The following is a 12067-nucleotide window of genomic DNA, read 5'->3' on the forward strand; positions in this document are numbered from 1 at the left end:
CCGGTCCTATAACCGGTTACATAACCGGTTCCGGTCTTAACCGGTCTCGGTCCTAGAAAACGTTAAAATCCATAACCGGTTCATAACCGGCGGTCTACAACCGGTCCATACCGGTCCCGGGCCGGTTCTGGTCCCTCTCCGGTCCCGGTTCCGGTCCTCTGGCGGTTACGGGCCGGGTCGGGCCCATTTGGCCATCTCTACACGCAAATATGTTACTAGTAGAATTAAAAGTGAATGGGCCGGTTAGGGTTCGGGTTGATTGGTTTGGCCCATCTTTAATCTAATTTTTAGAATAATGATATAATGTTTTTCAATGAAGCAATTTAAGATGATGTAAATATTTCAATACAATTTGAACATGTTTTCCTCTTTTAACTTCAAGGGTCGGTCTATCCAATAAGCACTTAAGGGTTGTTTTTCATTAAGAGGTAACATCCGAATCGTTAAGAAATGAATCTTGCTTAACAAAAAAAAAGTCTCTTAATGGTTTTAAAACCTTCTGAATGATTTTGTATCCTGGATCTCCCCTTAACCATTAAGAGCCCTAATTTTATTGTACACAATTACCAAACAATTATATTTCATTTTTACAATATATCATGAGAGTCTCTTAATTATTCTGCACCAAACCCTTTAGTAATTGCCAAAGAGCTCCTAATAGAAAGTAATGTTTGGTAGGAGTTTTTTTTTTTATGAAAAAGTGTCTTAATGACTACAGTTATAACCTAACAAAAACAAGTTTTAATAATATTAAATAATGAATACTAAAAAATTGAAAAATTAAACTATACCAGTTTTGAATGAAGCTAAAAACCATAAAGATTCATTCAGAAGAAAAGACAGACGGTCTTAATCAACAAATGTCTGAATGAATAAGCGGCTCAAACCATTTAAAGAAAACAAACAGACTAAAGAAATTCTTTCAAATCAAGGCAGGCAGGCAGGCAGGCTTACAAATAAAATACATCTTCCTTTCTTACTCCATTCCATCCAAGAATGCTTCATACAAATTTACTGCAAGTGGAATTAGCAAATAGGAAAAAGTAAGAACGAAATGGTCGAAAAGCAAGTGACCGTAAAAGAATAGGCTGAACGCACACTTGTCTACTAATTTTCATCTCGCACACATCAACATTGAAAATTACGTTTTACATTTTCAGTGTATGATTTATCCTGATTTTGATATAAATAGGCGTTCATACATTATTCCCGTAGGCTAAATGCACTCCTACCTACTAGTTTTTTTTTTTTTTTATTAAGCTGGATATCCAACCCGCTATGCAAGCCGACTAATCCAAGGACGACCACCTGCTTTGCAGATAGCCCTGAGTCACCGCATTTGAACCTCCGTGGCCACAAGGGGATTTTTATTCCTCTTTGGATTTGAACCTGGGACCTCCTGGTACCTTTGACCTTTGGAGCCAAGCTCAAACTAATCAGACACCACCCTTGTGGTTTACCTACTAGTTTCTTTCTCACACACATCAACATCAGTACTTACTTTTTACATTTCAATGTATGATTTAACTTGATTTTGATATAAATCAGTGCTCATAAGACATTCATGTAGATTAAATGCACTCCTATATAATGCTAAGTTCATCCCTACCTGCTAGTTTCCTACTTATACACATCAATACTTACAATTTACATTCTCAATGTATGATTTGACCTGATTTTGACATAAAAATGTGCATATAGCATTCCCCTACAGCAACACCCGACCGTAGAGCCTTATACTCCCACCATCACAAAGTATTCATATTTCTACTTTAGTTTGTATCAAAATAAGTGCTCCTTTTTAAAAGTACATGACTACATTCTCAATATACCCTTTAATTATGAGATGGAGAAAGTCCCTCATGCAGTTTAATTTATTAAGGGTAATATTGTCAATTAGTTAATTAAAAAGTGTAATGATTACACGTTCCTAAATGTGTGTGCCTTTTCATTGTGGACCGTTACTTTGGGACGGGGAGAGGTTTTCTTTTTCTTTTTTGTAGGTTTAAAATCGAAAAAATGGATCTCACAAAACGGAAAAACGAAAAACGTTAAATGGTTTGAATGAACATAGCATTATGATTCTGGATTGCTTACCTCTGCATCTTCTGCTCCAGATTTGGTGATCTCCATCTTTTGGTCTTCTGCAAATGCAAAATATATATAGTAGTAAATAAATAGCATAAGAATCCACTTCCATATAAACATAAATGATGGCTCTTTTCAGGTGCGTTTGATGGTGAACAAGACTGGAGAGTCGAGAGTTTGGTAGGTGGATGAAAAAGAATTGTGGAAAGGTTTTAGGTTTTAATTTGACATGGTCGTTTAGTAATTTATCAAGCTTGTCTCAAACTCCCTGATTTTTGTTCCACCTATTTTGGTGGGCTAGTGTCAAACTGTCCAAGTCTAATGTCACGTCAAACATGGGACTAACAAGTTTTCGTATTGTTATTAGTTATGGGAAACGTAAAGAACGATGAGTCAGTCCTAAATCATTTAGACGATACCAAGACTATGTTTAGTTGTCTATTCATAGTTTTGCCACAAACGTGGTTGGTCACACATGCTAAACCAAGTGTCGAGACACGGATCCTGATCATGCGACCTGACAATATGGAAAACATGAAGGGAATGCTTGGTTTAGCTAAGTGAACAAAATACCTCCATCCTCGGGGATGTCCGAAGTCCACAAAGTGAGATTGTCCCTCAGGAGCTGCATAATTAAAGTGCTATCTTTGTAGGATTCCTCACTCAGGGAATCAAGCTCGGAAATAGCTTCATCAAAAGCTTGTTTTGCCAGATGGCAGGCCCTAATACAAACCCAAAAAAAAATGAAAGATACACAATTTAGCAAATTTTTTATGTGAAGCATATAGAGAAGATTGAAAGAAAGAGTTTTAAGCTTAATAATACCTTTCAGGAGAGTTCATAATCTCGTAATAGAACACGGAGAAGTTCAAAGCCAAACCTAACCGGATTGGGTGAGTAGGAGATAGATCAGCTTCTGCGGTGGTGGAAGCCAACTGCAAATAGCATATTTAACTGGTTAGAAAATAGAAAACCAAGCTTGGGAATAAGCTTTGTAAAGGCTAAATGTTTTGTGTGCTAGACAACAAATGAAGAGTTCACATAACTATATATATATGGGTCACAAACTACGCTTGATCCTGAGATACAACAAAAGAATGCATATATGATGATGATGATGATGATGATGATGATAAAAGTACACAGAATGGATATAACATCCCAGGCCAATCGTACCGGATATTGTTTGCTTTCCCACACCTGGACTCACAATTTTATAATGTGACTTATAGAGGAGATATCCAGTCCCTGATAATGCAACCTTAGTTCCCCTCCCCAACCGATGTGGGATCTTACAATCCACCCCCTTGGGGCCCAACGTCCTCAATGGAACACCCATGCGGTTCCCGGCTCTAATACCTTTTGTAATATTGCATACCAGACATTGTCCGCTTTGTTCAAACCTAGACTCACGGTTTTAAAACGCGCCTTAAAAAGGAGGTATCCAGTTCCTTGTACGACAACCTTAGTTTCCTTCCCCAACCGATGGGGGATCTTACAATGAAGTTACCAAAACGAATATAAATTGTAATGCCAATAAGGAGGTCTATTGACATGGATTACAGATGAATGTGTGTGTAATGATTGAGAACATTAATTACCTTCGTAACTAAAAAGGTAAGATTCTAAAACATAAATGTTACATTTTTAATGTGATGCAAAAATTTTGCAGCATTCAAGAAGGGAAAAAAGAACTATAAATGATAAATAAGTAAACTGAAATCAATTGCTTCCATATGGAAAAGGAGAAGCTACATTACAATATCTACTTACTTGATAAGCCTTCAGCGACTGATCTGCTGCCTCTTTTTTATCATTACCAAACTTGAACTCTGCAAGATACCTATAATAGTCTCCTTTCCTGTACTCGACCAAAACCCATCAAAAAAATATTAGAACCAAACCAATTTATCTTACGCTATTAGGTCCATCATCCAATTTCCCATGCAGGACACTAGTACAATCATGGAACAATATTCTAACATACAAACCCATCTTAAATCCTACACAATTGGACAAAATTCCTCTTTGTAACTTTTTATGTAATGTTTCTATATACGCAAACGCGCTCACATTTTGTAGTAGAAAACGGTAGATTCACCAGCGGAAGAGGATGGAATCAGATGCTCATCAATAACAATCATGATATCACTACAAATGTCAGACAGCTCTGTTTCAACCTTCTGCCTATATTCCTTAATCCGCTTTACATTCACTTCATTGCCTCTAGATTCCTCCTTCTGCTCAATTGAAGATAATATTCTCCATGATGCCCTACGTGAACCCACTACATTCTTGTACCCAACTGAGAGCAAGTTCCTCTCTTCAACAGTCAATTCAACATCCAACTTTGCTACCTTTTTCATAGCATCCACCATTTCTGCACAAAAACAAAATTAAAGGAAAACCAAAGTTTGAATTAAACCTTTAATCACTTCTATAAGTTATAATTTTGCACCCTTAATGTTTCTGAAGTTCTTTTTATATAAATGCCAAAAGAAAAGTTCACAAGTAATGATCCAAACAAAACAATCTTCTATAGCTACAAATTCAGTTAATGGTCGACGTGTGAAAAGTAAATCCTTGTCATTGTTCGTTGTTCGATGCCTCAAAATGCTACCCACCATATGTCATGCCCAAATGTATGAATCTGATTCTTTACAGTATGCCTTGAAAGTTTAGTTCCTCTTTACTAAATAACTAGATCTCCATTGCAAATTTACAACCCACCAATACATTTTCAAACATCAGACCTAGTGGTTTTACAAAAATGGAATAATATGAATGATTTTATGATTTAGCAGAAGAAAACTATCAGTTTCCACTGTAATACTTCACTACCTCTAGCATGTATTAAGATAGTAATTCCATATTTTTCTCTAAATTTGATAAATCCATATCAATTTTAATCTATCAAACACTAGATGTTAATTTCTCTACCTTCTCCATGTACTATTGAGCAGATCAAACGAGCATACTCAAGTCCCCCAATGTACAATATTCACTCATTAGTTTCTTAACCTAATTACAATCACCAACCAAATGTTATAACATCAAAAACTTCCGCAAGTAGTTTATATATACGCATCATGTTTTACATCTTACACAGATCTAATTTTCAACTACGATAACGAAAATAAGAAATCAACATTTTCAACAACGGATCTAGATGAAGAAAGAAGAAGAAAGGTGCTAACCATCATAACGTTCCGCTTGCTCGGCAAGCTTGGCGACATAGATGAAGTTTTCACGTTCAGTTGAAGAAGCCATGGCCGCCGATCTCTGAGCTCACCGACTACTTTCTCTCTCTACTCTCTAAGATGAGTGGAAAGCGGAGAGACTTGAGGGTGACTGGTTTTTTTTTTTTATGTGTGGGGGAAATTTAGGGGATATTCGTTTTTGCCACAAAACTTTATTTATTTTCATTTCAAACACATATCTATCATAAATTACGTTTTTTGTCCCTGTACTTTGTTAAAAATTACGGATTTATCACTGTGATTTTAAAATTTCAATTTTAGTCCCTATTATTTGTGATTCATTTCTATTTTTGTCTCTAGATCAAAGCACTACTTACATGTAAAGGCATAATAAGACAAGATGCTACAAAACTACAAACCCTAGATTGTCTTACTCGTCGACCACTTAAATAAGGCAACGTTAATGCTCTTAAGGGGCTGTTTGGCAGTTGCTGAATGGTTTAGTGCAGAATGATCAACGTGGTTAATAAAAACCTACAATTTTCATTTTCACGCCACTTGGGTTGTGGCACACCAGTAAGCCTCAGTGGGATGTAGTAGAAATCTCATTTCTCCAAGTTCGAATCCAGACGTTGTAAAAGCCATTTTCAACTATGAAGGTTCAATTGGGATGACACCAGCATTAATGGTTAACCAGGAGATTAGTCGGTCTGCATAAGCTGGATCAAGAACTCAAGATTATAAAAGAACGTAAAGTAAAAGTCTTATACTTATACATTTTGAAAGTGCCATCATAACAAAAAATTATAAAAGAACACAGTATTTTCATGCAAATGACTTCGTAATATTAAAAAAGCTAAAAAAATTAACTAAACAAGCAGATACAAGAAGAATTCAAGTACAAATTGCAGGTTACGATATTTGCTTTAAGGATATGTTTTAACGGTCCAAAATATGCTATAATAGAAATTTTCGAACTTATGGCCGTTTACCCAGTAAATGTTTATTGATAAAAGTCAACACTCTCACTTATATTACCGGGTAAAATTTTAATCCAGCCCATCAAAACAACATCGTATACAATAATTGACTTGATAAACACTAATCAGATGAGACTCTTGATCTTATCATCGATCTTAACAATAAAATTCTTGATTATATTATAATAAACGTATAAGATAAGTAACCCAGTAAACGAATACAGATGCATGTGGAGTTAGAGGGGTAGGGTCAAGGAATTGGTGGTGGCAAAGTCAACTACTTTTCAAGAAAATGTGATGATGAGAGAGAAAGAGAAACACATATGAAATTGAGGTATCATGATTTTTAAAGAGGATTTTGTTTGGAAATAAGGTGTTGTTATTAAACTATATAAATGATAATAAATGAATAACCATAAATATCATTTTGGGACCATTTTTTTATAGAGGGGGGAATGCTCCTTGGCCTCCTTCTATCAAGAGAAAAAAACCAAAAATACTAAAAACAACAGTTTAAGTATTTGGATGGAGCGAACCATATCCACCAGAAAGAAACCAAGGCTTCCAAATAGAAAGAAAGAAAGATAAAGAAACCAACCATTAGGGAAAGTTCCAGACAATACGGTTCCGGACAACATTCGGAGAAAGCTTAAGGGTCAAGACGATCGAAATGACACCAATATTGAATACTTAAAAAAAAATACAAAAATCATATTATATATTCATCGTTTTTCATTTTTTAACGAATCGATTTTTGTGTGTCCGTCCTTGACGTTGTATTTTTGTATCAAGTTTCATTGTTTCCTCTTTTTATAAATTACAAGCTTCGTTTCGAAAGAAAATAAAATGTCAAAGTAATTTTTGAATTTCATTGTTAAGTAATTTTTGTTTTCGAAAATATGACCTGAACTTTAAAATGACAGATTAAATGTGGGGTTTTTATAAAATATTTTAAACAGATGAGAGCAGATTACGTAGCAAAAGTAAAAAGTCTTTTAATGACTTATGCATTGGAGATGCTCTAAGAGTCGTAGCAAGGACTGCGAATTTATCAGGCAAGCGAGAGAGAAGACTCTTACCCGATTAGCGTGTACAGGGTAAAAGACGTTTACCAATTATCCATTTTAATAATCAAGAATGTTACTCGATAAGGTAAGTGAATTTTTTTTTTATAAATATTTTCCAAAATTTTGGCAGTGATTCTCTGTTATTATCAAATTATTAAATAAGTTGGTACATATTTTGTTTTTTATTGATTTTTTTTAAAAAGAGAATGTGGTAACTTTTACCAGTAAACACATAAGCGTTTGACAAACGACCCCTTAGTTATCTCAGTTTACCAAACACTAACTGACTAGCGCTTACAATGTCACTTACCTTATTGGATGAGTTTGACAAGGACTAAAAATTTTATCCGATAAAAAAGATGACAATAGTTGGCAATTTTACCCGGTGAATGAAAATTTCTAATTGGATTGCTTATAAAAATAACTTATTGACTTATTCCGGTGTGGCACCGGTAATAAACACTTTTGAGTATTTGGATAAACAACTTATATCGGTGCCAAACTAGTAACAATAAGTTTTTGAAGAAGTTAAACTATTCTGACTTGTAATAAGTTGATAAATGTTTTTGTAAAAAAAAAACATATGTTGTTTCAAATAAGGAATCCCAAACACCCCTTAAATGTAAATTCATGAAGATATTACCAACAATCCCATCTTTTAACTTTTGCAAGTTTATTGATGCATATTTTAGATTGAACAAAAAATATACTATTAAATTGCTATGACCCACAACAAGAAATGATAATATTAAAAGATTTGAAATCAGTCTTTCACTACAGATCAGATCTTCTGCTTTTATCTAAAACTTTCACTGTCTGTTAAAAGAATAACTGAACTACTACATTAATTAGGCGGATCTAACTCTTTTGAGAAACGCCCAAAAGCGTCTGTCTACTAGTTCAGTTGAGAACAAGGTGTCGAACTAGACTGATAACTGTTCGTCACTCTGTTATAAATCTATCAAGTTATTTTATAAACTTCATCATGTTATCCGGTAAGAGTTTTCTTACTCACTTATCATGTAAGATTCTATGTCCTTTCTATGTCTCTTACCGTGTAAGATTCTCGATCACTGTCATACTTACTCAGTAAAATAAGTGACAACCAATAAGCACGATCCGTAAACGGTCTCTTGATAAGACAAAATTAAGAACATCTAATAAGCCAAACTCAATGTTCACATAAAATAAAAAAGAAGTCTTAAAAAACGTTGTGTTATTAGGAAAAAAAAAAACAATTTGTATTTTCTTATTAGCGAAGGAAAAGGATTTGAGATCACATGAGAATAGACTATTTTCGTGAGACCACATAAACAACACTCTACTTTCACAACAAAACAATGTAAAGATAAACCTTTACAGTAAAACACAGTGAAGATTAAACTTTTTTTTAATTAACCTGAATATCCAACCCGCTATGCGAGCCGATTAATCCCAAGATGATCACCTGCTTTGCAGATAGTCCGGAGTCACCGCATTTGAACCTCCGTGGCCACAAGGGGATTTTTATTTCTCATTGGATTTGAACCTGAGACCTCCAGGTAAAACTTTAACAACGTTTTTGTTGGGAAAGTTTTATTGTGAAGTTTCAGTATTATTTTGTGGTCTCACGAAAACCAATCCCAAAGAGAATGTCAAGTTCCATTTCATACCAAATCATAATTAATTTAGCGTGTAAGGTAAGGCGGGGGTTGAAAGCAACTATTAATTATATGGTACAAAAGCCGATCACTAAAATTGTCGAGTGAATAGCTTAAAAGGGTGACAAGGCATCAAAGTGGGAAATTATCGTGTCTAGTGTGCAATAATTTAGGGCCTTTTGGCTGCTAAAATGAAACTGTTTAATGCAAATTCATTTAAAATGTTTCAGGGCAAGTGTTTACCGAGTCACTTTACCTTATCCGATGAACATGACAAGGATTAATAATCTTAGATTCTTACCCCTTAAGAGCGATTACAAGGACTGAGTCATTTACCAAACGCTTATCGGGAAAACATTGCCAGTTTCTATCCTCACTTATCTTATCGAGTGATATTCTTGGCCATCAAAATGGATTATTGGTGTTTATCGGGTAAAAATCTTTTTCCTCACTTACCCGGTAAGATTTTTAGTCCTTCCTATAATCTAACCGGGTAAAATTTTCGATATTTGTCATTTACACTCGATAAGATAAATGATACCCAAAAAGCACTGACCGAGTAAGTAGTCGGTAAACAACGTTTACACAAATCTTACCTGGTAATCACTTACTGGTAAGAGTCAACTTTCACTTAACTTACTGGGTAAAATTTTAGTCCATCAATACGATTTTCTTCTGGTAAATGTTTATCGGGTAAGAGTTGTCGGTTGTCACTCTCATTTACCATGTAAGAGTCCACACTTTCACTCACCAGATAAGACTTTTAAGGGTTTACCAAATCTTATCCGGTAAACGCTTACTTAGTAAGGGAAAAAACTTTCACTCAACTTATCAAATAAGATTTTAGTCCATTAATACAATATTTTTCCTAGTAATGCTTACCGGGTAAGAGTCATCCCTCTCACTGACGGGGTAAGACTCAGTGAAAAAAATTTCATTTAGTAAGCGACTATTTAAAATATGAAATAGGGATGGGCAAGCATGCATGCATGCATGAATTAATAGGAAAAAAACAAACGAAACCAGTAAATTTCATGCAAAATAGGGTCTAGTCTAGGGGATAGAAAGACGGAGGAAAAAAGAGGAACATAACCCAACAAAAAAAAACCAAAAGAAAGACAACATATTGTAGAAGAAACTCAAGAATGAGCCCTAAAATTAGTAATCTAACAAGTCCCAAAGATCACTTGCTTGTGGTTATCTGCTTGCAAAACCTATTGTTGCCCTTTGTGTCTCTTCAATAACTTGTAGATCCCAAATATGTTTTTCTCCTCCCAAACATATGGTATGAAGAACGATCGGTGTAAAGGGGGCGAAAGCTCCCTATCTAGATATGGCAATGCTGCAACCACCTACACGACCAACGCTTGTCATATATTTTCACCCGTGTGTTAAAGAACTGGAGAATTGATTTTTTGCTTCAAACAAATTCTCCAAAATGGAGAAAGTGGGAGACAGTGTGCGAAGTTCTCTAAATTGGGAGAAATCCCAAAAATGAATACCATGAGAGAGAACATTTTTAGAGTAAATTATGGTTTTCGTCCCTATAGTTTGTTAATAATTTCGATTTTTGTCCTTGTGGTTTAGGAATTGTGATTTTCGTCTCTACGGTTTGCAATTTATTGTTATTTTCGTCCTTGGACTAATTCCTACCTTTATGTACAAGGGACTAAAAAAGTAAAGAATTGTAAGCCATAGGGACCAAAACAACAATAAATTGTAAATTATAAGAACAAAAATAACGATGAATTACAAACCATAGGAACGAAAACTGCAATTTCTAAACCATAAGGTTAAAAATCGCAATTTTTAACCAACCACAAGGACGAAAATGAAATTTACTTATTATATATTCCCACCAATAAGAAAGCTTGAAATTAAATGTTCAGAAATAAGAAATTATATTTTACTAAATGTATGAAATATTTAATAAATATAATTAATGTTGTAATTTCCAAAAAGAAGAAAGTTGTTCGCGTGGAATGTAAGAGCATCTTCAACAGGTTATCTATAATCTATACTATATAATAAAATATCTGACAGAAACTCTTAAAAACCATTTTTTTTCATGAAGTACTATTTATTGATACATATTACTTAAAATTCAAGATTACAAATAATTGTGTGTAAATACAACTTATTAAAGCTCCATATTTGAATTCGTGAAACTAACTACAGTTAAACATAATCAAATAAAGAATAAACATCTCATTTTAAATATAAGAAATCTAAAATATAATTTTAAAAATCATTGAGTTCTAACAGAATACTTAATTATTATTTTTATAAAAAATTATATTATTAAACCAAAAACAAATTACTTCATTATTAAACTTAAATTAAATTATAATAAAAAATTGAATTAAAGAAATTACACCATAAAACAAAAACTTTTAAATAGTTAATTTGATAATTTTTTCGAATTTTTTTCATTTACATTTATTCTTATTGGTGGGACTGAATAAAATAGTCATTTCTTTTCTAGAATTCTCCAAACTTGGAGTTTTTTCATGTTTTTTCTATTTTAGAGAACATCATAGAGAATCTATTAGAGCAATATAGAGAACAAAACCTTCATTTCTCTAATTTAGAGAATCTGTTGGAGATGCACTAATCTCTTTTGGAAATTTTGAATTTTAACACTCCATTTTGAAGAATCTGTTGCAGATACTCTTATACGTTACGTATATAAAGATCTCTCTCTCACACACTTTTAACAACCCAAGGGGCTTAATAGAATCAATCGCTCTATTCCTCCGGCCCCACTTCTGGGTGGGATATACTACGCTCGTTTGGTTTATACCAAGAAAGAAAGAGATAGTACCTCCCATTTTAACAAGTCGCTTCCTCGAGAAAGAAAAGGTCTTTGAAGCTGCAGCTCCACGAGAAAATCGCAGCTTTCGACATCTTGGAGCTGTGAATAGTTTCAGATAATACGAATACGAATATGAATTTGGTTTACATATAAAAACAAGAAATTTGGGGAAAAGAGGCTTACAAATTGGTCAGGTGATGCCTTGTTCTTATTGTTAAAATATGGTGGTGCTGCAGATGTTCCACCCAAGGTTGAATTGAATGGGAAAGGAAGTAAG

The 12067-nt window shown here is 34.1% G+C and overlaps 2 protein-coding genes across 2 annotated transcripts in view; both read right to left on the bottom strand.

Annotated features, from left to right (window-relative positions):
- Window positions 1-798: 798 nt before the first annotated feature.
- Window positions 799-5461, bottom strand: LOC112500119 (14-3-3 protein 9). The gene is made up of 7 exons (XM_025103426.1): window positions 5286-5461; window positions 4162-4468; window positions 3862-3949; window positions 2914-3023; window positions 2662-2810; window positions 2098-2144; window positions 799-1014 (listed from the first exon to the last, which is right to left on the bottom strand). Exons 1-7 carry the CDS (start codon window positions 5356-5358, stop codon window positions 1012-1014), a joined length of 777 nt encoding a protein of 258 aa, XP_024959194.1. The 5' UTR covers window positions 5359-5461; the 3' UTR covers window positions 799-1011.
- A 4467-nt stretch (window positions 5462-9928) lies between these two features.
- LOC112500233 (dol-P-Man:Man(6)GlcNAc(2)-PP-Dol alpha-1,2-mannosyltransferase) overlaps window positions 9929-12067 on the bottom strand; it is a 16103-nt gene continuing 13964 nt past the window's right edge. Inside the window, 1 exon segment of the mRNA XM_025103622.1 lies at window positions 9929-10171. The gene's annotated coding sequence lies outside the window, so the exon portion shown is untranslated.

This window comes from Cynara cardunculus (genome assembly GCF_001531365.2).
Source record: "Cynara cardunculus var. scolymus isolate 2C chromosome LG 17, CcrdV1, whole genome shotgun sequence".
In the NCBI taxonomy this organism is placed as follows: Eukaryota; Viridiplantae; Streptophyta; class Magnoliopsida; order Asterales; family Asteraceae; genus Cynara; species Cynara cardunculus.

What these genes read in the sequence shown, in the direction of transcription:
- LOC112500119 (XM_025103426.1), bottom strand. Translation starts at nt 5,358, where the DNA reads ATGGCTTCTTCAACTGAACGTGAAAACTTCATCTATGTCGCCAAGCTT. An exon ending in GCAAGCGGAACGTTATGATG is followed by an intron (nt 4,469 to 5,285) that starts GTTAGCACCTTT and finishes GTTTTTGTGCAG; the next exon opens with AAATGGTGGATGCTATGAAA. An exon ending in GGACATCCCCGAGGATGGAG is followed by an intron (nt 2,145 to 2,661) that starts GTATTTTGTTCA and finishes TTGCATTTGCAG; the next exon opens with AAGACCAAAAGATGGAGATC.